The sequence below is a fragment of the Planococcus citri genome, chromosome 4, assembly GCF_950023065.1.
Source record: "Planococcus citri chromosome 4, ihPlaCitr1.1, whole genome shotgun sequence".
In the NCBI taxonomy this organism is placed as follows: Eukaryota; Metazoa; Arthropoda; class Insecta; order Hemiptera; family Pseudococcidae; genus Planococcus; species Planococcus citri.
Window position 1 is genome coordinate 40,814,448 of NC_088680.1, and position 27,619 is coordinate 40,842,066.

Genomic DNA, 27,619 nt, shown 5'->3' on the forward strand with positions numbered 1-27,619 from the left:
AAATTGAAAAACACCACTCTTCTTATCAAATTGATAAAAAACACAACTTGAAAAAAGCTCGTTTCATGGCATTTCTTGATGGTACATGTCCGCCGATCACGCGTGTAATTTTGTCGTTCGATTTCGATTTTCAAAATTATTGTTTCAACTTCAATAAAATTCCTACGAAATTTCTACACTAGCATGATTTGTACTTGGAGTACTGATAGTCTAGTTTCTATTGTTTTTGGATCAACTACTCAACTGGAAAGAGAGAATCAGAGAATGAGGTGTTCTCACTTCTTGTTTAATCAATATCCATAGTGCCATCGTTTTTCTCAATCTTCTCAGGTCAGTTTATTTGGTGGCTTGAGGTAATATACTCAACGTCATATTTGTTATAAAATTCTTCTGTTTCCACTTGGCACTTACTCTAAATTGAAACTGAAATTAGTGAAATTAAATATAATTGTTTTGATTTCAGCCTGAGCCAGAATAGCAAAAAAACATTTGCTACTGATGATTCGCATAATTCCGTTGTGTGTATTTTTGGAAGATGTCGTGTCCCTCGTGTCGAAGGCAAAGAAGTGTATTTTTTTATCATCTATGGAATCAGACCTCCATCTGCTACAATTTCTGTCAAAAAGTAATGCCAATTGATGAGCTGCTTTCGCAAGAAGATACTCTACGAATTATTATACTAATTTGACTTTATATTTGTTATTTCGTATCCTCAGACAGAACGTTAACCGGACTGAGAACATGACTTCAAACAGATTGGCCGAAATCCGAAAAAATATTCCTGTGCTGTCTATTTTTTCTATGGATTATCAATCGGTGTTTATTGAATAGCTGCAAATTTCGTGCGATTTCCCTATTTTGACCGCATTTTACTTCATTGCGAAGGCTTTCAGCTGCATCTATGGGATTTTGTGTTTGTATTTTAATTACGATAGAATTGAAAAGAGGCAGAATATGATAAAAGGAAACTTTTGGAATATGAGCTAATTTTTTTCCGATGTGTGTCTGTAGTTTCAACTGATGTTTGTTTTGGCTTTGAATGTCCCATAAACCACTGGAGTCACGGCGAATACCGATATATTTTAGCACCGATTTGAGTCAATTGTCACAAAGATATTTTCGTTGAGATATTGACAGTATGTAAGACGTTTAAAAACTATCCAGGCATCAATTTATATCTGGAATGTCATCGTGTTGTTGTAATAATTTTTTAGAATTGAATTTTACTTCATCGATGGGATGCCTTTGAACGTGAACAGTACCTTCGTCCGAAAATGAGGAAGAAAAAATAGGAAGTACTGAATTACTCTTTATTAACTTTGTTCGATTCCTTGAAAAATAAAAACCGAGTGTTCTAATACGTAATTTTCATCGTATTTTTTCAGAAAAGAGTGAATTCCCTAATTTGTTTCCGTCGATTATACATTATAAGCTACGTTTGTAATTCAGCTACGATGAAAACCCCCTTACGATCTTCATGTAGTCATAATGAGCATAATGCTTGGTTTTTGTGACGATCCTTGTTAATTCAAGTTGCGCACGCTGGCGGTTGGATCATCTCTAAAATAAAAATAATCTGTTTGTTCACTTTCCGATGAATTAACAAATGTTTCATCCTCTGATCATAATGAATCTAACTTCGAGAAGATGAATAACGATCAACGTTCTATCGCTTTCGGCTGAAATTTTAAAATTTTATCGCTGGCGAGCCCTGGGGTCTTCAAGCCCTTTGAGTTTGAGGCTTTGAAACTCATGAGTTCGATTTTGATTCGAAAACATAACTATTTTGATTTGTGCTGAAATTTTTCATTTAAAACAACAGGAACAGGATTGAATGGTGAACGCTGAACGTGCCTGTACTTATCGGTTTTCTCTCTCACTCTCTTGTAAATGAAAATCGCATCAAAAAATGACGCGGAAAAACTTCAAAACAAAGCTCAACAAGTTCAAAAATTTCGAAGAAAAAAAATGCTGCAAAGGCGAACGCGTAGGCGTAACTAACGAGTAACGATTGCAAGGGTTCGGTTTCAGTTTCAAAGGTAATCAAGATAGGCAAAGGCGGCAAGACCTTTGAAAGGCCTTTGAAACATTGCGAAATCACAGCGGCACTACAATGTAGAGCAAAGTGCAACGACCTACCGGAAATGAAAGCTGAATGGTGAACGCGAATGAGTCATCATCAAAGGAAGTAGAAAATGAAAGAATTAAAATAATAAATTTGATTAAATATTCGTACATGGAAACAAAATTAAACGCGAATTCGCTAAAATAACGCATTTTTAAAATCCGAATAATCGATCGCGTCTGCGAATCAATTAATTCCTGAAATAAAAAAATTAAATCTGGCGTCGGCTCAAGTTGAACTTTGAAGAGCTTTTTTGTGCTTTTGAGGCGGCGTGTTTCAACTTTCAATGAATGAAGAAGATAGCGTAACTGTTTACAAGCGGTGACGTCTATCTGTCTATTCTTTCCACTTTCATCTCGCTTATATAAACTAAACATCGTTAATCGAAAGGAATTGGAATAACCGATCGGTATGGCGTCAGGATAATTCCACCGGATTGTTTGTGCGGCGAAAGTGTAAATTTCGTAATAATGCTGAAATTTGGTGTTCGTTGCGCTCGGTATTAAATCTAGATGAAGATTTTCGCTTGAATTGCAACTTTTTGACAAAATATATTCGCTATATTCATGCCGCTTATTTATTGTTGAAGATTTGGTACAAAAGTAAGCTATCTTGAAATTTATGCTAATTGCTTCGTCGACGAGTGTTTTCATTTTATTTTTACCTTTAATTTCTAGATGACGAACGGGCGAGAATAAAATCATAATGAAATGGTTGCAGTAAGGGAATGCAGCGAGAGTATTGTAGTAGTAATCACCATGTAAATTCCGTATCAGATCTGTACATAAGCGACGAAATCTCAGTACTTTTGGAGGAGATACAAAGTTTAGAACCGTCCTCTTACCGTCCAGAAGACATTCAAGACTTCGAAATTGCGGGCAGTCAGACTGGTGGTACGGGGGGTGGGGGGAGAGCCGCCAGCAGCATCGCTGAATTAGAAACCCCCGGCGATGCGACCACTGTCCATTCTTGGGACTCGCACGCTAACTACAAGCATCATATACATGGCTCTTCCCCTACTCAATCCGTGTTTTCGGGTGTTATAGTTTATTGCGACGATTCGTACATTAAATCTACATCCGGCGTTATAAGATTATTACTAGTGGTAAGTGCCATAGAGGATAAAATTCACTACGATTTGAAGCAGAATTTACCTAATAATTTGATGTATTCCTTACAGATTACTTCGTTGATATGTTTATTATGTTTGTGCACTTCGGGTTCCGTCAGACTGAGTTTGTTTCTGTTGCCGTTTCTGGGCCGGATACGGTTTATGATGTTTGTCTCCATATTTAGTTTCATGGTTACTTGCGTTCTACTATTTTTGGACGTAACTCACATCATATACTTGTTCCCATTGAATTGGGGTAAAATTGTAAGTATCTCGATGCTTACGTTAAGGCGCGTAGAATTTTTATTTTTGAGATGTATATTTGATTCTAGTATTCCTTTCAGAATGCCGTGCTGTACGTTAGCATTAGCGTTTTGTATTTAATGAGCTCTTCACTGGTTGTACATCAAGTATACGCTTACGAAGAGTCATACTCGTGGGTACCGAAAGCCACGAGAACTCAGTTATTTGTTACAGGAGTAAGTCGAACTGCGAAATCATTTATAATGCTTTTATCGATTGCTGTTTGACCTTTCGGTTGATTTTAAATTCATCGTTTTAATTTTAATTTCGATTCGCAGGTGATAGGTTACTTGTGCGCTTTGGAAGCTTTGTTGTTGGCATTATTAACGAGATGCGACGAAGGTCAATACAGACCGGTCAACGATGATCCGAGCTCGATCACTTTACAAGAGCGTAAAGTCATTAGATACTCTCCATCGCCCTGTCCATCGCTACAACCTGCTGTCGTGACGCCTCACTGGGTCTCTCAAGATAATAACTTCCCATCTTCATCTTCCAAAACACGTGATCCGGTTTTGGCATGATAATATGCGTACTCTTAAAATTCGGCATACAGGGTGTGTCTTGTACTTAAAAAAATGATTGCAGCAAGTTTCTCTGTATACTTTCCCCCCATTCGTTCTAGTCTTTAAATAGGTTGTACATTAATATGGAAAGCTTTAATGGATTATTTATGTTCAAAATAGAGTGATTTTTCTTATAATATTATTAAGTTGTTAATTATGATATAAAATTACCAAGTTGCCGTCATTCATGTGGGATGTGGGTGATTTCATGTCAATTATAAAATTTTGTAGGGACCAAGTAAAAAGTCTCTGTATAGATGAACCGAGTGTATTTGTTGTGAGCTTATTGCGCTATATGCAATCAAATTACCTCAGTTTCACGCTTAGAAACTATCTGTCCGTCCGTTGACGTCCAAAATTCTACCTGGGTTACCGATAGCTCATATTTGACATGAAATGATCCACCGTTTTATGATTATTCTATTATATTTATACATGTATTTTCTTTGTATGTGTCGCGTAATATTCGTATATACAGGGTGATTCGATAAGAACTGGTATCTACGAACAGTTGAGTAGGACTATTCGTAGGCTGGACATGGTCAAATAAGTAGAATCACTCATTAGCTAAATGGTTTAGTTTGCATTTGAATTTTGCCAATGGGTTAGAACATTTCAGTTTTTTATTCACCTGTAAAAAATGAAGAAAAATTTTCGTAACATTTTATACTCATTGCTTGAAATGATGATTTTTTTGGTTTTGTCTCACTCATCGTATGACACGATTTATTTTCACTGAACCCTTTTCTGGATGGTAATTTCTTGTCTTGCTGTTTTCATTCTCTTCATTTTCGGTATTTTACGAACATGTACATATATATTCTATATGACGTGTGATAATATTACGGAATGTATTTTTTTGTGTTCAAGTATGTTCGGTGTGTTTATGTTAAAAAAATTTCATTTCTGTGTACTTTTAGGTATACTTTTTATCTTAGCTTTATTTTATTTAAATTTAACGAACTGATGTATTTATTAAGGATCCATAGTACATATTTGTTTTTCTTTTCTCGATGTTCTGCTAATCCATAGATACGATTTAATTAACGGACCTTTTTAAAATGATCTCACACAGAAGCTTTAAATCTATCACACATTTCCGGATAAGTCATAGCCAAGATTCTAGTCGATATAATTCTAAGTTATTTTTAGCTGTTTTGAATGAATCGCTTGCGCGCTTTTTTTTTCTCATTTTGTTCAGTGGCACGATTCTGACGATTGGCATTTCTGGTAGTACAATTTCGGGGTTGTAATTTGCAAGTTGAAGGTATTGAAGCGATCAGTGTCACTTAATGTGTTGTCGCTTTAACCGTAGATACCCAGGCTGGTTGTGATGTTTGTGATGTAGCTATATCAAATGTTCCTTAATGCCATATATGTTGTATACCCTCTTTCTCTCATTCTGTCTATTTTCCCTCTATACGTATATCAACGTGTGAATCACATCTAGTCTTATACTTTGTATATTTGTGAATTAAAAATAAATGCCATTTGTATGTTTGGAAATTTATTTCACGTGGTTTTTCTCCGCGTTCTATTGTTGAGGAAAGAAACGTGCTCGAGAGCATGTTTTACAATGACTCTCTTGACCTAGTTTTTACACGGTATGAACGATTAATAAAAGGGTTACGGTGGTAAAGTACGAGATAAATTATACCCAACTTCACATATTGGCTTTTTGGTTTGTATTGTGGTCGTGGTGTAAGTGAACTAAAAACGAGGTTAGTACTTCGTTCAAGTCGGTCGATGTGAGCAAATTTTAGCGTGACGTTGGTGCATGTATATTCTTTTAAAGGAACATTTTTATTGATGGCTCGAATATACTTGAGTTATTTTACGAGATGGAATAATTTTTATACCTACCTACGCGATTCAATACGGTTGATAAATGAATCTGCGCTAACCCTGTTAATTTTTTATGGCTAATGAGATTACTGCACAGATGCGTATTGATTTCAGCCTTATAACTGAACACAATTCAGTAATCCCTCGGGTAAAATACAGAATCGAACGTAAAAAATTTATTATCGGTTGAACTGTTATTTAGAAAGGTAATCTCATTTTATGAGAAACGAATGAGAAATATTATACCCTTTAGAAATATTTTTCCAGTCGAATATAAAATTGAAAATAATTACGACGTAACTTTGAAAAATGCTCACTCGGTTTAATTTAAAAATATATCACAATTTTTAAAATTGAATTAATGAAGATTGCAATGAATGCAATAAATGATTCTATCAAAATAGTACAGATTTTGAAAGTTTCACGAGGTAGAAGAGGTTTTGATTCTTGATTGTTTGAATCTACTCACTGGTCTCGGATTGTTTTCAACTTTAGGCACAACGATCGGTGTTTTTTCAACGATATCACCAAATACCTGTAAAATTCAAAGTATCGAAATAAAAACCAATGAGAATAACAATTATTAATAAAAATAGACAACTTTACCTCATCCGTTGACTTTTCATCTAGAAATACGGACTTATTTTTCGCAGCAGGATTCTTTTGTATTTTTATTATGGATTTTTGTACTTTTTCGGGTTTATCACGAATCAAATCATTAGCTTCAGGAAATATCACATTGTTTACAGATCGACCACTGGATTCAGATACTCCATCAGAAGATAGCTTTTTCTTCAATATCGATTTGCGTGTAATATTTTCGAAATCGTTGAGATATTTTTTATAAATATCTGAAGGCGAGTTTATCGTTCCATCTATACTAGCAACTGGATCACATTTCACCGGATTTTGACTATGTTTAAAATGAATCACAATGATATCATCGACTGTAGATGTCGAAAATTCTTGAGTGGTTTCTAAAGATTCTGAAAACGAGACTCGTTTCGATAATGCCTTATGAGGTATAACGGAATCTTCGGATTCTGGAACCGTTGACGAGGTAGAAGGTTCAGCCATTTTTTCATTCAGTCTTATTGATTCTTCGATTAACCTGCAATAACGTAAAGAAAAACACATTTAAAATTGAATTAATATGTAAGAATAGAAAAAATAGGGAAGTATAATTACTCGTTGTACTCTGCTTCATCCATATCTTCATCATCGTAGCTAGAGTCATCGTCATCATCATCATCATCATCATCATCATCATCGCTGTTATCATTATTCTCATTCTCCTCTTCAGCTTCTTCTTCTTCCTTTTCTTCTAATTTTTCGAGTCTTTTGAACAGATCTTCTTCACTTTCTCTACTCAATACTAACTGCTGACGGTATTGGCGAACCTTTTCACGATGTTGTTCTGCTCACAAAAGAACCATATTAAAGAAACTTTGACGATGCACTGGACAGAACTACAAAATGTGTGAGCTTACCACGCCAACGTTTTTCTTCATCTTCGTCATAAGGTTCTACTATATCTTGAACATCTCCACTAGCGAAAATTTCGTAATCTTTAGGTACATCTAGATTTGAACTCAGTAAATGCATTTCTTTTTCGTATTCGGCTATATTTTGATTACATCCTGAAACACATTTCACCAATGAAAATACGTCGAATAAAAATGATTTGTAATGATTAGCAATTCGGGTATTACTTTCTATCATACGATTACAAGTCTGAATTGCACCAGCAGCTGATTTCTTGATAAACCATCGATCTCCGACGTTTATGGTAACTTCATTGGTATGAACGAGTTGCCCTCTCATCAGAGCTTTACTTCCTATGGGTACCATGATATTTTGAAACAGATGATTTTGATTCTCCTCCAAATTCAGCTTTACATCTTCTAGCTCTTTTTTAAAACTTCGAATTTTGTTGAGAGTTTGCTCGCTGTATTTGAGAGCCTGTAAAGTAAACACGATTTAGAGTATTATTCGACGATAACACTCAGAATTATTTGAAGAAGTATTTACGTACCGCCTCGTAAGATTTGGTGAAAATTTCTGGATCGTAATATATATCTGAAGACATTTTGTAGCGTTAAAATGTACTGACACCATGAGAAGGACAATTTAATTAACGGAAACCTTATTTTACAGAGAAAGAGAGAGAAATACGAGTACACGAATTTCTTATCAAAAAAATGATAATACATGGAGCTCCGCATGTTGTTTTTTAGACACTGGATTTTTAAAAAAACACAAATTTTCGTCCAATCAAAATTTTTTGTTGTACAGGATCATCCAATCAGAATCAACAGACTATGCTCGTAGATGCGGTGGGTGAGTTGTAATTTGAAATTTGAATTTGAAAAATTAGGCAATGGTGTTTTGATTTTGAATTTTTCAACTTCCAAAGTTTCAAAGTACCTAGTTCTGAACTTAAAATTTTTTCATTTCCCTTTCATTTTTCTAAAAATCAAGTATTAGTATGAACTGGTAAAGTAGACAACGATTTTTTTTAAAAATAGCGTACCAAAGTTGGGGCATTTTGGATTGTGAATTTTCAACACCAGAACCCCCAAGGCGTTTAATTTCCCATCATCAAGATTGAGATCAACTAACTAATTTAAAGAATTAATAAAAATTATTCAACGTTGCTTTCGAAAACGCGAGGATGAAATTATTTTCATATCCAACTAAGCGATTAAATAATAATTGTAGGTATTTCAAAATTTTTTCAATCCAGCTTATTAAAAAATACAGAACTGAGAACATGAAACGTTGAAAAAAATACAACTTTATTTTAACGACTTTGTACAAACATCTATCTAACTAGGTACATTACAAAATTAAATCTAGAATTTCGATAACTAATCCAAATCACTGTCAGCAGCATTGTTCTCATTTCTAGGTCTGCGCTCATTTCTCGACGTCTGCTGAAACTAGAAAGATAATTTTGATTCAATTCACTATTTTCAATAGTAATTAGATGCATTATAACCAGAGTTCGGATGTTTAAAACGTGTTTTTTAGCATAAAAATCACCTCTTTTTCAAATTTTTCAGTCAGTTTTTGTTTGTACCAATTTGAAAAATTTTATGAAAAAAAAGAGATAAAAATAGAAAATTTTCAGTTTTTTCGTTTTAAACCTGTTATTTTGTATTTCAAACATGTTCAAAATAGTTTAAAACATGTTTTAAATATCCGCACTTTTCTATCATTATAATACGTGTTTTAAACAAGAAAACGCGTTTTCGTTTTTTTCTTCTAAAATTTTTTTTTCCGAACTCTGAATTTACAACTTATAATAATACTTACTGCAGGTATTGCGTAGTTGAACGGAATATTTCTGGATATACAAGCTGCTTTTAAAGTTTCTAAAGCATTTCTCATGATATTTTCTACTTCAATTTTCGAAGAAGCTTCTTCCAAGACTTGCACAGCATCGGATACTTTATCTTGAGAAACTGAAAAAACCAAAAAAAAAAAATGATCATAAATTTCTCTCAAAATTGAAGTATTGACTGAATGACAGCGACAATATCAAGAGATAATTACCCAACACTTTAATCAAGGAACCGTAAATAATTCCCAATGTTTTAGGACTAGTTTTAACTTTGCGTTCGATAAAACCTTTCAGTGCTTGTAGAGTTTCTACATCTCCTTCTTTTGCGGCACGATTACATAAAGCTTTGAACTGAATGGGTTGCGGAGAGTTTTGCAAATAATTAGACCATAGTTTCTCAGCTTCACCGTAATTCTTACTGTTTAAATGATACATCCATAGAGCACTGATGGGCGTTACGTTTTGACTATCTTTCTCCAGACATTTATTCGCTATTCTTTCCACTAAAATCACCGAAAAATGTCACGAACTAGTCGCATTCTTAAAATAGTAATATAGCGTCAATAGGGTAGAGAAGGTACCTTGAGGTAAAAATGTTGTGGATTGTAGCAATAACGATAAGAACGTTTCAATGGGGAAACAATTTACGTATGATTCCATTTCTACTGGAGAATTAATAGAGTCCAATTCTTTCTCCATCGTATTCAGATACTCTTCAGCACGTCCTGATTCCATGTAAGCTTTACCTAATCGGTTATCAATTTCGAGATAAACGTGCATTTTATCCTAGAAATGAGTAAATTTAATAAACGTGGTATTTCAATTCGAAAAGTTTGCAGTTTCATTATCAAAACGCAGATACACACTTACTTCGGTAATTCTGGATTTAATGTTTTCCAATAATTCAATATCGCCTTTCATCATGGCGTTGATTGAAAAGTATTTTAATACTCTGGGCATCGGTAAAACACCTCGCATTTGTAATTCTTCGTACACCTCTTTTGCTTCATCGTATCTTCCGTGTTTAAGTAACGCTTCCGATAAAAGAGACAGATCGGCATCGTTTAATTCTCGTAATTTTCTACGGAAATAAAATGGGAAAATCATTATTCGTTTTTCCGAGTTACCTTTACAGATGAACGAAAGGAACGATTGAAATTTGAAAATGAACAAAAGTAGAACAGAAAATGAACATTTAGATCACCTATTTTTGAATGTTACTGCTTCGTCAATCTTATTGTCGTTCAGTAATTTTCTGAAAGTCCTGGAAACTTGACTCATTTCAACACTACCGTCAGTCCGTTGTACAAGTGCTGAAGATCACACGACGATACAAATTAAACGACTGATTACACAGGGAAAATTAATACTCAGGGTCAAGCTTACGAGCAGATTTATCTACGGTTGGAACATCGAATGAAACTGGCATGTTGTGCCTTTGTAAAATTTCAGCCAATAATGCCAAAAACGTATCGGTCGGCACCCTATCTTCTTCTTGCAATTGCAACCAAAGAGACATTGCTTTTTGAGGTTCATCAGCTTTATCTGCAAGAACGAAAAATTAGACAACTGTAAATACATACGAAGACTTTGCCCATCAATCGAATGAATATTACCGTAAGCGAGTAAAAGATTATAGTACAAGTCGGATCGATCGATCGATCCGATATTTTTCGTGACAGCGAGTAAATTTTCCAAGTGTTCGATAGATCCGCTGTTCTGATACTTTTGACATGCAACATGTAACCGATCTTGTCGCACAGGAACACCAGGCGTCTGAAATTTGGTTCGTTTTTAAAACCACGTCTAAAAGTTATCATTGTACTTAATAGAAAATAACTGCTCACTTCTAGGATTTGCTTAGCTTGTTTCAATCTGCCACATTCTAAGAACGAAAGCATTAAATCGTAAAGAGAATTAATTTCGCCGTGAATCTCCGTACTGAGATCAGTAATACGCTGTAAGCTGCTGGCATTTTCAGCTTCAATACACCGTTTGGATAGTTCTGCTTTGAATGGAGTAACACGATACTTGGTGCAACAATTTTCGAATTCGTTTAAAGCGCCTTCCAAGTCATTACTACAGAATACATTAATTTAATGCCATCATCAGAAATTAAGCAAATTTTAATCAAATGAAATACTTTCAAAAAATTATTCTTACTTTACAAGATGTACTTTGATCAATGGTCCTAGCAGAATGTTGTTAACTGTACAGTATCCGTTGTTAACAATCAAATCGAAATACTGTTTCACCTTCTCCACATCGCCTTTTTCAGCAAAATGATTCAGTATACGCCAACTCCGAGAATTGGTCATAGAACGCGAGTTTTCAGAAGTCTGGGCATTTTCGTCAATCAAAGCCTTTTTACTCAATACTTCGTGAGCCTCTGAAGAAAAGAAAAAAAAAACAGAAAACATGTTACAATTTTTAAAATAACGATGAAAGGTTCAGATAAACGCTAACTTACTATCATATTGTTCATTTTTCACTGCTAAAAGTGCAAATTTGAGCATTTTCAACGGATTTAACACGAAATCTGGTTCGTTTTCGCAACGCGACTGGAATGTTTGCCAAGCATCGTCCAGCTTTTCATGTTCAACGTACGAGTCGATGATATAGGTGTACATGCCGTTCGTTAAAACGAAATTATCCTTTTCCATTTCCTGCAAATTCAAACAGATTATTCGACGATCGAATAAGAATATTCGCGATTCTGGCGCAAAATACAGACTTCTTTCAATTCCAACAGCTTTTCCAATTCGTATTTCCGGCCATATATGTTGAATAGTTTCTTTTGAAGAGATTTTGATACTTCGCCTTTGGCTTTTGCATTTTCGTACATACGGATCGCCGAGTCGTCACTCTGTGAAAGAAGAAACAAGCTTTATTTTTCTAGTTTACACGATTCACATTACATTTTTTCAAATTCGAACATACTATATTTCTAAGTGAAAATCTCGTATTTCTGTCAGTACTGGTGATTGTGGATTCAGCGGAAGTTGTGAATTCATCGGAAGTTGCGGATTCAGCGGAAGTTGCGAACTCAGCGGAAGTTGTGAATTCAGCGGCAGTTGCGGGTTCAGCGGCAGTTAATTCTACTGCGGTCAATTTTTCCAATAAGGTGGATATTTCTTGAGTTAATTCATTTCGTAATTGTGTCTGTATTTCTTCGGCCGTTCTACTACTGAGTCCAACACCTTTCTCTTGCAAAAACTGTCGAAGAAAGAATATACGAGATTATACAACACAATTACAAAACACACAACACAACTAGATGGCAGAGCAACTCACTCTTAAAATTTCTTCTACTTTAATTTTACATTCATGTTCAGTTTTCAACTGTTTAACAACGTCGAGAACCAATTTTCCAACAGTTTCGCGATACTCGGGTACTTCTGTCTCTTCCTCATCGCCTTTCCATTGAATACCGGCAGCAATTTGCTTGAGAAGAGTGGTAAACGAATCAGCGTCCAAAGTTTTAAGGTAACTATTCACCAGCGGTTTTCCAATCAAAAAAACGCTGTAGGTTACTGTGTAAGATGATGCTAGAAAAAACAATAAAATCGTTATTAGTACATAGTTTTAGTTTCGAAGAAAAAGAAATGTAATCTCAGAACCAACCAATCTCGGCGGCTTCTCGGATACGGCCAGCTGTTACTAATTTGATAACAACGGAACTAACAGCAGCTGAAGTAGAAACACCGCATGATTTCAAATCGTGCATCAAAGTAGAAATGTCGATGTTCTGCTTAAGTGCGAACGGAACGACATATTCACGAACCGTTTCCGTATTAATTGGTACGTTAAATTCAGCATTTATAGACGAAAGAACTTTGTAAACACCTGCAAAGGAAGAAAAAATTATAAAGATTGAATTTTCACATGGCATGAATTAAGTTCAATACTCGCACCATCTAAATCATTTGCTTCTCCACGAGCTACGAGAAGAGGCCAGAAGTAATGTGGCCTCAAAATCACATTTCGTTCCTTAGCCGCTCTAAACAGTTCGAAGGCTAAAGATTCTTTTTTATATCTCAAACTGTTTTCCATAGCTATATTTAAAGCTAGCACGTTCAAATTTTCTTCGACCAATTTATCGCAATATTTGATTATTTCTTCACTAGGCTGCAAGAAAAGTAATAGTACTCGTAATACGAATTAACACGCGATATTGTTGAAGATGACAATTTTTCGACTTACTCTGTCATTGCGCACTAAGGCTGAGACGAAAAAGCCACCAGTCGAAGACAAAGTACCGTCTGAACGAGTTGATCTGACCATACTTTTGACAATTTTATAAGCGTGTTCTATTTTACCGGCGCTAATCAATTTGTAAATACAGTTGATGGATTCTTGATTATACGACGTGTTGCGTCGAATTTTTGATAACATCTACGTAAGATAATTGGAACTTTTGAAGAAAAAAATAACGCAACGTATTTTAAGTAATTTTCAGCCAAGGTTACCTCATCGATATCGAGATCTTTCAAACACATATGGTAAACAATGTCCATGTGATCTTTCGTAGTCAAGGGAATATCTTTTCTTTCACAGTCTTCTAAAATGGATTCAACCTTATTCATATTTCCTTGAGCAACATAACCGCAGGCTAATAATGTGTAAGTTTCAGGCGATGGTTTTTGGCCGGCTTGTTTCATAATGTTTAGTATTTCTTCGGCGCTTCCCATATCACTATAATTTTACCGATTAATTGTAATAAATATAACAAAAATTCAACGAAAGCGGTAGAAGAATTGAGTATTGCCTTACTTGGCTCTTGAATGGCCTAATATCAAAGCGTTGAACACGACTTCGTTAATACTCATATCTTTTTCTCGCATAAACTGCAAGATACGAGTAGCTCCTTCGATATCAGCAAGTTGACAATATCTACTGATTAAACGTGTATATGTAACTTTATTAGGTTCGAGACCTTTTTGCTCCAGTTCAGCTAATATTTCGGAAGGAACCCACTGATATTCATTTTCAAGGTAAACTCTCAACAAAGCATTATAATGGCTGATATCCAAGTCAATTCCTGAACAAAAATTATCCATTAGAGAAGCACCTATCTAATGTGTTTCATCATTTCCCAAAAATACCAACCTAACTTCTCCAAAGTGTTCCATACTTCTTGCACCAGCTCAGTTCTCTTCTCAGGAGATTCTTCAGATATTAAACTACCGCAGCAACGAATTACCATAGCAGATTGAGAGGATGATGCAGATCCTGCAAAAACATCGATATAATTAGACGATGGCGGGAGAGTAATACGAGCATTAAAATTGACCGCTTACGATTCAACTTGATTTCTTTGATAACATTTTCCACTTCTCGTAAGGAAATTCGTCCATTCCGACGAGCATCTAGATCCAATTTTTCAATGTGTTTCTCGATTTCGGCGTGAGATGAGTAAGGAACATCGGTGTAAAACGTGTTGCTAAAAATTATGAAATGTACTCGTTGACAGATACAACAAATAATACAACGGTTAAATTAAGGTTAAAAGCCGACAACTTACTTTAGCAATTGATTAAAGCATGGCGAAGTTCGGCTGATGGCTGCATTATTGTTCACTTTCAAATAATTGATTCCAAACCGCTTGACGGAGTATTTGAGGGCTAAACGCAATATATTAGACATTTTTTTTTTTATTTTTCGATAATAATTGTAGTTCTATTTACATATTACACACTCATAACCGCAGCAAATTGTAAAATGTACGTCTTTTATTAGCGACCTAATGCCGGGGTGATAAGGAGTTGATAATTCAACTCCATGTCCATTGTGTGATAATGTAGATGAAGTGTGTCAAGTGGCCACACTGCGTGCTTCTGAAAACACTGAAAACAGCGAAGATCCTTATTCTTTACCAACATCTATTCTTTACAACCTTTCAAACTTTCATATTATGCATATTTATCAATGAGTATTGATTAATATTTTTAAATGATCAAAGCACAATCATTTCTGTGTTTTAGAGTTGATACCTCGCCAGGAAAAGCGGCTGGAGATTGAAAGTGATAGCCTGATAGGTGCTCCATTTTTCAAGGGAGAGACCTAAACGGAAACCTACTACTAGTCCCAAAATATTGCATCATTAAAACGGAAAATATACTCCCAACATTTCCTTTCCTCAATTTCATCCCGTACTGTAATACCGAATCATTTACTACTCCATAACATCGCCTAATAACCGTAGTTCGATCAATCTCAGTGGAAAACTCAGTGATAATACACATACAACCACGATTACAATTAAATCTACCCTCCTACTCCCGTTCATATTCCAAACCGAATCAAAATATAATTACAACACACAAAGGAGACCAAAATAATTAAAAAATCATCCATTTATTTCGAGTTGAACAGTTTATTGGGAAGCGGCAGCCAATTCAGCTTGAACTTTTCTCCAATTATCTAAAGGACCGTGGTCCGATCTAAACTGAACGTTACATCCATCTGGAGCAAATTTTCCCTCTTCTTTTAGTTTTTCGTATTCATCACGTTCGTACTTTGTAAATCCGAATTTTTTACTGACATAAATCTACAAACATAACAGGAAAATCAGAATTAAAACTTCCAAGTGTTTAAGGATTACAAATCGAAATACTGAGAAATCATACTTTTTGACGGCCAGGGAACTTGAATTTGGCACGTCTCAAAGCTTCAATAACGGCTGCTCGGTAACGATCAGAAGAACGAACGCTCATAATGGCTTGGCCAATTCGAACTCTAGCAACGGTTCCTTGTGGTTTGCCGAAAGCTCCTCGCATACCAGTTTGCAATCTAGACAAGCGATCATCGAGATTAGTACCTATATTACCTACTGATGAGATCGATACTACTGAAAACTGTTAAATAGAGCTTTTCTCACCTATCAGCTCCGGCACAGGACAACATTTTATTGATTCTGATAACGTGGAAAGGATGTAATCGCATACGAATATGGAATTGATCTTTACCGCAATGTTTAACTAAATATTTATTAGCGCAGATACGGCCAGCTTCCAATGCTTCGGATGATAACTGCTCGTATTCATCTGACACCTGATAACAAAACATACGATTTTAGATCATTTGTATCAGGACTATACAGAATATAGAGAAATACAACGAAACACTTACCAGATGAACGCATAGAGGGAAGTCATCAACTCTAGCTTTCTTTTTCCCTAAATCAAAGATACGAATTTTAGAATCAGGTACACCACGGCAAAACCGTGATTTCGGATATGGTTTGTTTTTGCAGTAGCGATAGCTGAAACAAAAGTCATCGTAATATAGAATGATTCTGGTCAAATTTTAAGCATAATTTGATCGCTCAAACGTGAATTAGAATAAAACACAACGTTTAGATGTGTCACCATCCCCAGTATTTTCAATCATACGAAAATTAATTTGATAGCTTACCAGCGAGCCGGACGACGCCCCATCTTTAACTGCAATACAATAGAACAAAACGAATTCGAAAAACTATTTTAAATAAGTTTAATTACTAAAATTAATTAATAATAATTTAAAATAATTCTTTTACCTTTTAGTTCGAACTTCGAGTTCACGAACACGAAGAAAACGCAAAGAAAAGATAAAATAAAAATTGAAAAATAGGCATTCGGGTCGGGCTCACACCGTCACACGTGTTTGATTTTGAATGCCTTCGCTGTTTCCAAATGCTTTTCGTTTTTGCCTATTTTTTCGAAACACAGGGTGTTCAATAAATTTTTTTTAAAATTTTGTTCTCTTCTCTGTGGTTTTCTGATGTTGGTGTTTTTAATTTTTTATCAACCTATGGAATTTCAGTTATCACTGAAGACTGAACTGACTGAAACTGAACTATTGCAGTTATTCGATAATTTTTGATATTAAGTGAATTGTTTGAATAATTAATTAACCTTGACCGTGATTAATCAATGTTAGTGGTGATCGTAATATGAGTAATTAGTATACGAAATAACGTATGTAAAATGTAAACATACATTGACTGTTTCATATTTCACTCATTTTATCGTAAGTATTCATTCGATTTCGAGAATTCAAAATTCTCATTTCAAGACATAAAACAGCAACGCATTTGATGAAGTTGTTTACTTTGTTGTTCGAATTGTTTACTAACTCAATAATCTTGTGATGTTTCAGCTGTATGCATCTGATTGATATGGAAGTAGAAAATGGCCAACAATTACATATTACAAAGTAGAATTAAAGAGTTACACTTGAGTATTTTCAAAAGTCATGACGCTTATTTACACGAAAGAAAGTCGCCAAATAAAATCAAACTACGCGAATCGTTGGAAAGTTAGTATTCCGTTTATATATGTGATAAGAATTCGAAATACACTAGTGTAAACTTCTATTCAAATTTCAATACAGATGATATTAAAGAATTCATCAGTCTTGTACCTCATCAAGATAAATTCTCTCACCCGAAGTTTATCGAGATACTGAAACGCAGTATTCAGCAAACCGAAGATTTCAATGCTACAGATGCAGCTTCAGCGTGGTTGGCTATTTCAACTTACGCTAGTAATTTATGTACGGAACCTTGGCGAACCGAGTATCGCGAAATTAGAGTAAGTATTGGGCATTTTGTCAAAGGTTTAGAAATCCTACGCACATCGATTAATTATTTTAAATCGTTATAGCTGTATTCTGGATTTTATAAACATCATATCGAAAAACACTTATATGGCGCTGAAGCCTTATTAGAACTTATGGGATATGAACTCGTCGATGGTTGTAAAATGATCCTTAGAGAGCCCCCGAACGCCGATAATCTAACTAAAACATCATTAAACGCTTTGGTAGCAATGTGTGAATGCCAAGTACGTAATTGTTTGAAAATTTTTGAACGTTACTCTAACCTGTGAAACTAAATATCCGATGAATGTTTAAATTTTCCAGGTATTATTCAGTATTTTCAGCGAAGTGTCCAAGTACCTGCCTAGATACACGTATTACGATATATTAACGTTTCGCGAAATGTACGTTTGCTCCGTTGAATCTGCAATTCGTTGTATACTCTCATCACAATGTACTCCGATGAATTATTGTACAGAATGCGTATATCCGTATCCCGTCTACGCAAGCAACTGTTGCCGGAAATGTTACAATCCTACTTGTATGCCCACCAACGGCTACCGTAACTATTACTCGAGTAATGTGCCTTATCGTTCGTCCGAACAATTACCATACACTAATGGAGACTGCAACTATGTCCCAACCGATAAACTAATCGATTTAGACGATCCCTCAGATACCTGTTCCTATAAATCAAACCACTGGAATTCGGATAATACGCATAAATACGGAGACCGCTACCTATCCACCGACAGTAATTTATCTTACGGAGATGATACTTTGAAAAGACTCGATAAAGTATCCGAAGACCGAACCCAGTACAGAAAATCAATGGAATATTTAATTAAACCTGAAAACGATCGTAGTAGAAAGTTATCCAAATCTAATAACGTCGAGGACTCATTCAGTACTTTAAACCTCAACACACCGACAGAACCTGGTATTCCGTACGATGAAGTAGATTCTACTTATGTTAGTGATAGAAAAAAAATCAACGGTGATCCATCTAGACCGAGATCGAGGTCGAAAAAAAGCAGTTCTAAAGTTAGCAGTAAAAAGTATTCCAGAAATTCGGACATGTTTCCGTGGAGCTGCTCTAGTTGTACTTTTAGTAATACCAAGCTATTGGATATTTGCGAAATGTGTGGTAAAAGTAAGAATTTCACCAATGATACGCCACTCATTAGCGGTGGAAAAGAATGTCAACGATGTACCTTGGTAAATGATAAAAATGTTAAGAAATGTGCAGCTTGCGAACAAGATCTATCCGGTTGTTGTCATTACGTTTAGCGTTTATGTTTATATTTATGAGTTTTATGAGTATTCCGTCGTTCCTAACTTTGACAAAAATGAATACTAATGTGATTAATTTCAGATCTGAAATATCGTATTTATGTTTCTCTCGTAATTTATTATTTGTAAATGAGCTGAGTGAAAAATGTTATTATTATTATTTTTTTTTTTGTATTCGAGTACTGGGGAATCTCGAGATTTCCGTCGTATTCGAATAGTAGAAATTTCGTGACTGTGATGTCAGTGTTGGATATCAAACTTTCCTAAATTATTTAGAGGTATACTCTTGAAAAAGGGGAAGCTACAAAAACACAAATCATGATGAATGAAACCATTCGATAAGTATTGTTTTTGCGTAAGGAACATTAATTACCTATAAAGGTGTTTGTTTGTTGCATTTTATACGCTCTATGTTTGTAAAATTGTGTTGAATGATTATACGTAAATGTTTGAAAGTTACTTGCGTTTTCATTCTTCATTATTAGGAACAAGTACAATTGGTACAACATATTATAAGATCTACATTTTATAATCGTCTCGTATTTTGCACTAAACTCATCTATGTCAGTAGATGAAGTAGGTGTATGAGAATACCAAGAATACGACGTGTACGGAATTTGCACCCTAACGCGCTTTCAAAGCGTAATATACTCGTACCATTACCAAAGTTGAGACCAGAAAGTCGTATTCGTAGCATTTTTTTCATGGTAAGCGAATAAGAGAACTTCAGCAATAAACACGAAGCAGCTCAACGTCAAACCAACGATGAGTATTATGAAAGCAATAATAACATTTTCTACGGTAAAAACAACATGAGCTTGTTTAGCGGAGTGATGGTAATCGGAAAGAGGCCGAAATGGCTTCGAATGTATGAACCAACTGCTGGTAATTCCAGCTTCGACGAAATAGTTGATAATATCGTTGAAAATCGCAATATACGGGGATTTTTTCGGCACTAAATACGCGATATGATATGATCTCGGGCATTCTTCTACGATGTGCAATTGAGCTTGGTTATTTTGAATATACGACGTGGCTATTTTCTCTTCCAAATCGCTTTTACGACCGATCGAAGCGCCGTTTCTTTGGTATGCTATTTCGCCTAGTATATCTTTCGTCTCATCCCATGAAAATTTCGATAACAAACGAGACATAATAGGATTCTCGTCGGTTTCTATGAGCTCTTTGAGGTTCAACGAGGCGGACATTATGCTGAGTTCGGATTCGGCTAATTCCTCGATCGTTGTAATGTCTGGTTCGTAGGTTTCGTACGCTAGGAATCGAACCATCGATCCTTGGAAACTACTCGCTACCACGAAACCGAATAGAATTATAATTAGCATCATTATTCTTTCAGAGAATTTACGAGCTGCTTTGTTAACTGGTACCATTAATAGAATCGCGTATAAATTTATCGCCAGCAAGGTACCGTCGAAGTGTTTCTCATTTATGGTTTTAATCGTATACCAAGCTAGCAACGTTATCCAGTAAGTAATTAATAGGCTTATCCAGATGGTTGTATCGAACGCCAAGAAAACGCTTTTCCATTGCGGTTTAGTTGTTGATTTAGGTGCGACGAAGCAAACTTGGTCAAAATGTACCGGCATTGTGAATTGAATGTTAGCTGTATGGTAGTTCTTGATGAAAACACCGTTGAAAGCTATGTCTGCACGGTTGCTTACTATTTCTCCCATGGCTCCTATGGAATAAAAGGTCATCGTGATTAGTTTGCAACTGATTGGGAGTGAATAGGATTTTTTATTCATAGGTACACATGTAATTGTAAACTATTAGCTTCTTATAGCGCTTGTTAATATTCGTGCATCTACATACATGTAGGTAGGCACGCCTATATGTACCTTTGCAGGTTGATAGGTACTTGGTAGTTGAACATCGCTTTATACCTATGTTGACTCGTCAGCACATTTCATCTTATTGATTCTATTTGGCAGAAATTTAAAGAAACCCAAAGTAGCAAAATTGTGCCTCAAGTCAAAAATAGCGATTGAAAATTGAAAAAAATGAATCCAAGGTAATGTAAGTTTTCATTCCTAAATGTTTTTTTTTTTTTTTTTTAATAGCTTTCTACCTATTTCTTAGCAAATAAGAACATCAACTGTGCGCATGCAATTTGTTGATTTTGAAATAATTTTAACATAGGTGGGAGGTAGGTACACATTTTAAAATTTTAATTTCTTCTTGCTCTGTAAAATAGGTCATTTCGATGTTCTGTTGGAAATTAAAATTGAAAAAAATAAATATAACTTTTACTACCGATGATAGGTAAATTTTTTAACAGCTAGGTATATTGCAGATGCTTCAATTTTTAATGGTATATTTAGTAGGTATTAGGTAGGTAATCACATCAAGTACTTATAATACGTAGATTCCCAGCCCTAACCTTTGTTGATTTTCTGATGTAATACTAAACTGTCGTATAATTAGATGGCTTTTAAAAAATTCATTTTTTGCTAGGTAGTTTTTTTTTTTAGTAGTTACTGGCAAATGAAATGTGCAAATATAAGTACTCAAGTTTAGAGTGGATCGCGAAAAAAATTGTAGTAAGATTTTGACCAAATCCAGTGTAGTGAGTTGAAAGTCATTCAAAAAAATGGAGCTCTGGAGGAGTGGAGGTGTTCCTACAGGAGAGATATGGATAGAGGGATCATTTTCGAAATAATATATTTTTTTTTCACGATCCACTCTAAAGTACATGCAACTGCTTAAGTGCTTGCCTACTTCAAAATCATTAAGAACGCATTTCTTGAGCGGGGGGGGGGGCGAGAAAAAATATACATCTGACCTGTAAACGTTCCATTTTGTTCTTTCCAACCATATTTATGGCCATCTCTAGGAACTCTGATAATCGGAGTAAAATTCATGTGCTTGGCCAATGTCTGCAATATAATACCATCTGAACCCTTATAAGTGCCATCAGGTTGTGGTATCGCTTTTAGTCTGGAAGGAAACATGACTACTCGTATAGGATACCCATTCATGTTTGACATCTTCTGACGAGTTATTTTTCTAACATTGTTTATAGGATTGGAGGTAAAAGTAGCAGTCTCTTCGATAATAACGGAGCCAAAAAATTGATTATACGATATCACTTTGCGAAGATTTTTCAACGCTATGATAATCACGTTGCTAACATGATGCTTATTCCATAAAAATTTAAATATTTGTTCGTAATTCGACGGAAATTCGGAAAACAGAATGACGTAAAATACTTCGGGTACCCAGAGCGGTATTTTATCGGAGATGAAATCGTAAAGCAGTTGTACGTCGCCGACCAGCAGTAGAGTGGCTTCGCTGGAGGGTTGTGATTTGCTACGTTCTGATAAAACGACTGGACTGACCTGTTACGAAAAGAAAATTTTTCCAAATTAAGGAAACCTTATGTGAGTATTGTGATTTTTAATTTGCTGACATGAATGAAGCTAATGATAAGCCTGAGAGCACTTTGTTCTAGATTAGGATACATGCAATTAAATTTCAAGTAAATCAAGCATCGATTTTCGAATAAGTATAGGTAGGTATGTACTTATTTTCTGTTTCAAACAAATGCCGTTTTCCGAATCACCAATCACTGCACATAATGCAGATTGATTTATAAGTACGTATAGGTATACTACACCATAGGATAGGCATATAAATTATTTATACCGACAGTATTTTACCTGACTGTGGAAATTCTTCATGAAATTTTCCGATAACTCAATTTTTTGCAAATCAAACGAAGCTATAGACATGTAACTCCATTCTGCTTCTTCTAAAACAATCGAACAAATGGAGAAAATGACCGACTCATCGACATTATTACTCGGAGTTACATTGAAATTCAACGATATACAGTTGAACGTAAATATTTGTGTAAAAACTATAACCGTCAACGCACTGAGGTTCATTTTAAAATAATGATGGAAAAAATTCCAACTTTTTTTCCTTTTATTCCATGTTAATGAGACCACACCCATTTAGATATTCTTTTTTTTTATACAAAACTTTAAACAAAAAAAAAACAAAAAAACGAAAAAAAATTTAAGGCGTGGTAGGTACGAATGTGAAGAAAATTGATTCAATCAAAAATTTTAACTTTAAAATGGTCCAATTTAAATAAATTTCCATCAAAAGTCGAATATTCTCGACAATCTCGACGAATGTATTTTTTCTTCTACAGGTAGAGATGGTATTTTCAATTCTTGTAATTTATCCTCGTTCAATTAAGTAGGTACATAATACTTACTACATACACATGTAGATATTTAACACCTATAAAAGAAAAAATAATTTAGTTGAAGAAACTTTTTGAAATTATGACTTTTGATATGAGCTAAGAATTAAATAATCCTCGAATTTATATGATTGTGCAAGCTGATTTTTAGATACTCAGAAATGAAAAAAAGTAATGTGGTGTAGAAGGAGCACCTAGTGTCAATATAAAATTGAAAACGAAGCTCGTGCGAATTGAATAAAAAATGAAAAATAAGACAGAGACGCCTTGTTCATTGTTCATCTCAAGTTTTCTTTTAAACATGCAATTTTCTGAATTTTTCCAATTCAAGTACGGGCATTACCTATGTAACTTTCCAACTTCTTTGTTTTTAAAAAAAGGTGTTTGTTTTGAAATGTTTGTACTTTTGAGTAGATCCAATTTTTCATGAGAATTAGTGAACAACCTTACCCCTGTGCTCTCCAGTGATGAACTAATGAACTGTTTTTCGTTAGGTAAAATTAAAGTACCTACTGCGAATTTATCAAATACGCAGAATATGCTCATCTATCATCTAATTCCAAATGAATGCTTCGCTAACTTGTACATGTACATCTCAAGTCACGCTGCTGCTTGCGAGTTTGTGAAAAATTTTCTTTTATGGGACAAAACGAAACAAAAAATATGAATAACTCAAAAAACATTGATTTGATTCAGAAAAATGTTTGATTCGTCCAGAAATTTTGTATTTTGAATTGTGTCTAATGTGGTTTTGATATTAGAAATTGGGCAAGTAGGAAGGAACGCAACTTGCATTTTAGATGGTTCACGATCACGGATGATGAACAAAAATACTCTATTACCAATAATTCTGGGGTAAATATTCAAGTAAGTAGGTACTTAGATATTTAATAGTAGACCCCACATAATAGAAGTTAAAAATTATGAAGATCGTCTGATCGAGCTCAGATTCTGTTGGATTGTTGTTTTTTTTTTGAAAGGAAATTGACATGATACCTAAACCTATAGATCCATGGCAATCATGGCAACTATTACACAATACGTTGACGATGATTTCATGGAAAAGGAATGGGATTTGTATTTCTAATCATTCTCAATCTCGTTTCATTTTCTTCTGCATGCATTTGTCATTTCAATTTTCAAAATTACATGAGACACATGAGACTGAGACTATGCATAAAAATGTTGAATTGAATTTGGTGGTGAAAAAAAGGTAGATAAATATACTGATAAGGATGTGGAGTTGTGGACAAATGGAGAGGGTGAGGGGAGACCTCTTGTTCATCAACGGCAGTGGCGTGCTTTGATGTACGCAACGACGCACAGTGGTCCAAAATAAAGAAGTAGCGGCCAAAATTCAAAAAATCCTCAGATTGAAGAAGTCTCAAAAGTTGATTACGAATATGTAGTGGTTTTCTACATTATATTCCACGTCCCTTTCTGTGATTTCAAACACTTTTCCATTATTTTGCTTGCCTACAGAAATGAATGAATTGAGGTACCTCAAAATAGTCAAAAAAAACTGCTAACTTCAAAATGCTAAAAAACGTGTCAATTTTAATTTTTTTCAAAACTTTATGGGTTTATATCAAAATATGGACATTTTTGAATATAAAAATCGTTGATTCCATTTTTTCAAAAATATTTTAGTTTCTACCATGCTCATTACAAAACAACTCATTTTTTTTGCTACTTTTGAGGTAAAAGTTCTTTTTAAAAAAAACGCAAGCTAGAGCAGCGGGAAATATCACATCCCTGGGGTACTATGACATGTAAAGAAAAACACCCTTGAAAAATTTGGTGCCCCAACCTGCCCCATTTGAAAAAATTGCTATGCAAAGTTGCATAAATGCAGTTTTTCCTATTTTTTTAAAAACATTTTCAGATAAAAAATTACTACGGGAATATGAATACTAAAATGGACTTTGGCGACCCAAAAAAAATATATTTCGATACCATCGCGAATTTTTTAAAATTTCATGTTTTGGACCACCCCCTCCCCCCTTTGAGGGCTCATTTTGAGGTTAGGGGTAAAATAAATGCCAAAATCGACTTCAGCGACCTAAAAAAACCCCATATCCCATAGCGATCCGAAAAAAGTACATATTTCGATACCCATTTCGCATTTATCGAAATTTGATGTCTTGAACCACCCCCTTCCCCCTTTTGGGGGCTCATTTTGAGGTTAGGGAACAAGCAAATGTCAAAATCGACTTCAGCTACCTAAAAAACCCCCATATCCAAAATTTTACGGATTTTGCTTTGAAATTCGATTTTGCACCACCCCCTCCCCCCTTCGAGGGCTCATTTTGAGGTTAGGGGTAAAATAAGTGCCAAAATCGACTTCAGCGACCTAAAAAACCACCATATCCGAAATTTTACGGATTTTTCTTTAAAATTCGATTTTTGGCCGCTACTTTTCATTTCGGACCACTGTGCGACGTAAGTAGATTCGATTTTGAAGACAAAAAAGTTTTCACTGTTTTCAGTGCTCGTGCTAGTGATAGTGTGATTATTATTTTGATATTTTCTTTTTCTAGGAATAAGGAATACCTAACTATTCTACTGCAGGGATGAGGCCCCAAATGATTTTTTTTCGGGTTCCGGGTTTCGGGGCTTGGGCTTTCAATCAAAAATTTATTAGGTCTTGGGCTTGGATTGGCGTCCAGGAAACTTTGGGTTTGGGTTTCAGGGCTCAGTGTCCAGGGCTTGAATGAAGTGTTTCGGGCTTTAGGGGCTTTTTGGGGCTTGAAATTGAGAGGTTCCATGGAAAAGAGGCCTTGAACGGTTTTTTATTTTTTTTTTCATTAACAATATTTTGAATGTATTAAAATTTTTTTATAATAATTTCACCATATTCGGTGATATTGAACTGTTCTTCCATGGGAAAAAAAACGAATTGGACAACCGAAAATGTTGCCTTGTAGAGAAAATTTTCAAGTCCATTTTGAACTTATAAAAGTCAGTGAAAAAAATTGACGAAGGCTCCTCTTCCATGAAGGTCCTCAATTGCAATTTCAATGAAGAATAAAGTAAAATCTTATTTGATTTTCTGTTGAAAAAAAAAAAATTTTAAGGGCAGATTCCGATTGCTTTTTTCAAAATTATTTGAATGGAACATTTTTTTTTAAAAAATCAGAATTAAATTTATTTTGGAGTTTTTAATTATTGTCCAAATTTTTCAAGTATCATTTTTCAAAGAACAATGAACTACCTACGGAATATTATAAATAATGCACCAAAAACCCCTTGAAATATTAAACTTTTTGCTGAATTTGTAATTTTTTGTTGAGAATCATCTTTTTTGACTTTTGAAATTTTGAGATGCACAGAACGATAATCACAACAGTAATTTATAAAATTTACACAAGCCCCGAAAAGCCCTGAAAAGCCCTGATCACAGTTTGGGTTTCGGGGCTCACGTTCAGGGCTTGGTTTTCAGAGGAAAAGGTTTCGGGCTTTGGGCCAGGGCTTTGTAGGTTACAGTTTTTAAGGTTTTGGTGCCTGGACATTCGGGCTTCAAGGAAATAATCAGGGCTTTTTCGGGTTTCGGGTCGTGGTCCTGGGCCGGGCCTCATCCCTGTTCTACTGTTTTGAATTTTGCTTCGCGTTTGTATTTCTATTTTAATCGTGAAAACTGAAATAAGTTCACTCTCAAAGATGCAAAATTGTTGTGCAAAAAAAAGGCAGAACTAGAAATATAATATGTAATGTAGAAGTAGAAGTAGAAGAAGAAGATTACAAACACTGACAAAGGGTTTGTGTGATTGTGATCGCCAGTGTGCTGTGCGTATTGCGTACTGCGCAGCTTATTCCGGTTTTTTCCATCAAATATGGTGGTCGTAGCGTCTTTTCTTTACTCGACAGTCGAGACTTGCCTCGCAAATCTTTTTCCTTTTCTTTTCTTTTTGTCTAGTTGTCTAGTTCGTAGTTCCTGTCGGTTTGTCGATGACTGTTACGACTTACGAGCTCGGTTCTCGGTTTGAAATGAAATCATTCGCCAGTTAGTTTTTTTACACCGAATTGAATTTTGAGGTGAGTTATTTATAATTTTAATTGTTCGTATTTGCAATTGATTTGCATTGCATTCGTACTGTAGTTGCTCTTCGTAATATCGTATATCTATACTTACTATATACTTACGTCGTAGTTCGAGTTCGAGTAAGTCACTAGCATCCATGCTGCCGCTGCCGGTCGTATTCTGCATGGTTTA

The 27,619-nt window shown here is 35.0% G+C and overlaps 6 protein-coding genes across 8 annotated transcripts; 2 read left to right on the top strand and 4 right to left on the bottom strand.

Annotated features, from left to right (window-relative positions):
* Window positions 1-47: 47 nt before the first annotated feature.
* On the top strand, window positions 48-5,611 carry LOC135846080 (uncharacterized). Of its 2 annotated transcripts, none has more exons than XM_065365075.1 (10): window positions 48-330; window positions 464-625; window positions 717-913; window positions 1,012-1,136; window positions 1,215-1,295; window positions 1,386-2,727; window positions 2,803-3,230; window positions 3,306-3,500; window positions 3,569-3,715; window positions 3,818-5,611. In XM_065365075.1, the coding sequence occupies exons 7-10, from the start codon at window positions 2,853-2,855 to the stop codon at window positions 4,061-4,063; spliced, it is 966 nt and encodes a 321-aa protein (XP_065221147.1). In that variant the 5' UTR covers window positions 48-330; window positions 464-625; window positions 717-913; window positions 1,012-1,136; window positions 1,215-1,295; window positions 1,386-2,727; window positions 2,803-2,852; the 3' UTR covers window positions 4,064-5,611. The 2 variants fall into 2 exon arrangements, with proteins under 2 accessions (XP_065221147.1, XP_065221148.1); XM_065365076.1 differs by having other exon boundaries at window positions 52-330; window positions 3,581-3,715.
* A 636-nt stretch (window positions 5,612-6,247) lies between these two features.
* Window positions 6,248-8,154, bottom strand: uri (unconventional prefoldin RPB5 interactor). Its single transcript, XM_065365074.1, has 6 exons — window positions 7,986-8,154; window positions 7,663-7,912; window positions 7,441-7,590; window positions 7,139-7,367; window positions 6,557-7,061; window positions 6,248-6,485 (listed from the first exon to the last, which is right to left on the bottom strand). The coding sequence occupies exons 1-6, from the start codon at window positions 8,037-8,039 to the stop codon at window positions 6,372-6,374; spliced, it is 1,302 nt and encodes a 433-aa protein (XP_065221146.1). The 5' UTR covers window positions 8,040-8,154; the 3' UTR covers window positions 6,248-6,371.
* A 577-nt stretch (window positions 8,155-8,731) lies between these two features.
* Window positions 8,732-15,078, bottom strand: LOC135846007 (leucine-rich PPR motif-containing protein, mitochondrial-like). Its single transcript, XM_065364935.1, has 22 exons — window positions 14,821-15,078; window positions 14,597-14,739; window positions 14,406-14,528; window positions 14,070-14,337; window positions 13,766-13,991; window positions 13,500-13,691; window positions 13,211-13,424; window positions 12,921-13,142; window positions 12,591-12,844; window positions 12,237-12,512; window positions 12,031-12,162; window positions 11,767-11,962; window positions 11,460-11,685; window positions 11,144-11,375; window positions 10,913-11,072; window positions 10,683-10,841; window positions 10,501-10,609; window positions 10,167-10,377; window positions 9,878-10,082; window positions 9,509-9,799; window positions 9,269-9,417; window positions 8,732-8,892 (listed from the first exon to the last, which is right to left on the bottom strand). The coding sequence occupies exons 1-22, from the start codon at window positions 14,940-14,942 to the stop codon at window positions 8,821-8,823; spliced, it is 4,182 nt and encodes a 1,393-aa protein (XP_065221007.1). The 5' UTR covers window positions 14,943-15,078; the 3' UTR covers window positions 8,732-8,820.
* Window positions 15,079-15,634: 556 nt separating this feature from the next.
* LOC135846010 (large ribosomal subunit protein uL16) lies at window positions 15,635-16,979 on the bottom strand. Of its 2 annotated transcripts, XM_065364937.1 has the most exons (6): window positions 16,837-16,979; window positions 16,713-16,741; window positions 16,428-16,560; window positions 16,177-16,349; window positions 15,926-16,088; window positions 15,635-15,846 (listed from the first exon to the last, which is right to left on the bottom strand). In XM_065364937.1, exons 2-6 carry the CDS (start codon window positions 16,733-16,735, stop codon window positions 15,673-15,675), a joined length of 666 nt encoding a protein of 221 aa, XP_065221009.1. In that variant the 5' UTR covers window positions 16,736-16,741; window positions 16,837-16,979; the 3' UTR covers window positions 15,635-15,672. The 2 variants fall into 2 exon arrangements, with proteins under 2 accessions (XP_065221009.1, XP_065221010.1); XM_065364938.1 differs by lacking the exon at window positions 16,837-16,979 and having other exon boundaries at window positions 16,713-16,763.
* Window positions 16,980-17,100: 121 nt separating this feature from the next.
* tamo (PUB and ZnF_RBZ domain-containing protein tamozhennic) lies at window positions 17,101-19,631 on the top strand. The gene is made up of 5 exons (XM_065364936.1): window positions 17,101-17,309; window positions 17,439-17,597; window positions 17,673-17,872; window positions 17,945-18,124; window positions 18,204-19,631. Exons 2-5 carry the CDS (start codon window positions 17,471-17,473, stop codon window positions 19,167-19,169), a joined length of 1,473 nt encoding a protein of 490 aa, XP_065221008.1. The 5' UTR covers window positions 17,101-17,309; window positions 17,439-17,470; the 3' UTR covers window positions 19,170-19,631.
* A 52-nt stretch (window positions 19,632-19,683) lies between these two features.
* On the bottom strand, window positions 19,684-27,613 carry LOC135845177 (glutamate receptor ionotropic, NMDA 1-like). Its single transcript, XM_065363642.1, has 4 exons — window positions 27,550-27,613; window positions 22,853-22,944; window positions 21,976-22,531; window positions 19,684-20,871 (listed from the first exon to the last, which is right to left on the bottom strand). Exons 1-4 carry the CDS (start codon window positions 27,611-27,613, stop codon window positions 19,832-19,834), a joined length of 1,752 nt encoding a protein of 583 aa, XP_065219714.1. The 3' UTR covers window positions 19,684-19,831.
* Window positions 27,614-27,619: the final 6 nt, after the last annotated feature.

Bases quoted from the DNA above. Each gene is read 5' to 3' on its own strand.
- LOC135845177 (XM_065363642.1), bottom strand. From the start codon at position 27,613: ATGCAGAATACGACCGGCAGCGGCAGCATGGATGCTAGTGACTTACTC. The intron at 22,945-27,549 runs GTAAGTATATAG...CGATTGTTTTAG, and splicing joins ACTCGAACTCGAACTACGAC to AAGAAGCAGAATGGAGTTAC. The intron at 22,532-22,852 runs GTAAAATACTGT...TTTTCGTAACAG, and splicing joins TGAAGAATTTCCACAGTCAG to GTCAGTCCAGTCGTTTTATC.
- LOC135846007 (XM_065364935.1), bottom strand. From the start codon at position 14,942: ATGTCTAATATATTGCGTTTAGCCCTCAAATACTCCGTCAAGCGGTTT. The intron at 10,842-10,912 runs GTAATATTCATT...TCGTTCTTGCAG, and splicing joins TAATCTTTTACTCGCTTACG to ATAAAGCTGATGAACCTCAA. The intron at 9,800-9,877 runs GTACCTTCTCTA...CGGTGATTTTAG, and splicing joins CACAACATTTTTACCTCAAG to TGGAAAGAATAGCGAATAAA.
- uri (XM_065365074.1), bottom strand. From the start codon at position 8,039: ATGTCTTCAGATATATATTACGATCCAGAAATTTTCACCAAATCTTAC. The intron at 7,591-7,662 runs GTAATACCCGAA...AATGTGTTTCAG, and splicing joins TTGTAATCGTATGATAGAAA to GATGTAATCAAAATATAGCC. The intron at 6,486-6,556 runs GTAAAGTTGTCT...TGAATTTTACAG, and splicing joins ATGAAAAGTCAACGGATGAG to GTATTTGGTGATATCGTTGA.
- tamo (XM_065364936.1), top strand. From the start codon at position 17,471: ATGGCCAACAATTACATATTACAAAGTAGAATTAAAGAGTTACACTTG. The intron at 17,598-17,672 runs GTTAGTATTCCG...ATTTCAATACAG, and splicing joins ACTACGCGAATCGTTGGAAA to ATGATATTAAAGAATTCATC. The intron at 18,125-18,203 runs GTACGTAATTGT...TAAATTTTCCAG, and splicing joins TAGCAATGTGTGAATGCCAA to GTATTATTCAGTATTTTCAG.
- LOC135846080 (XM_065365075.1), top strand. From the start codon at position 2,853: ATGCAGCGAGAGTATTGTAGTAGTAATCACCATGTAAATTCCGTATCA. The intron at 3,231-3,305 runs GTAAGTGCCATA...TATTCCTTACAG, and splicing joins TTATAAGATTATTACTAGTG to ATTACTTCGTTGATATGTTT. The intron at 3,501-3,568 runs GTAAGTATCTCG...ATTTGATTCTAG, and splicing joins CATTGAATTGGGGTAAAATT to TATTCCTTTCAGAATGCCGT.
- LOC135846010 (XM_065364937.1), bottom strand. From the start codon at position 16,735: ATGGGGCGTCGTCCGGCTCGCTG. The intron at 16,350-16,427 runs GTAAGTGTTTCG...TTTTGTTATCAG, and splicing joins TCCCTCTATGCGTTCATCTG to GTGTCAGATGAATACGAGCA. The intron at 15,847-15,925 runs GTATGATTTCTC...TTATGTTTGTAG, and splicing joins AGTTCCCTGGCCGTCAAAAA to ATTTATGTCAGTAAAAAATT.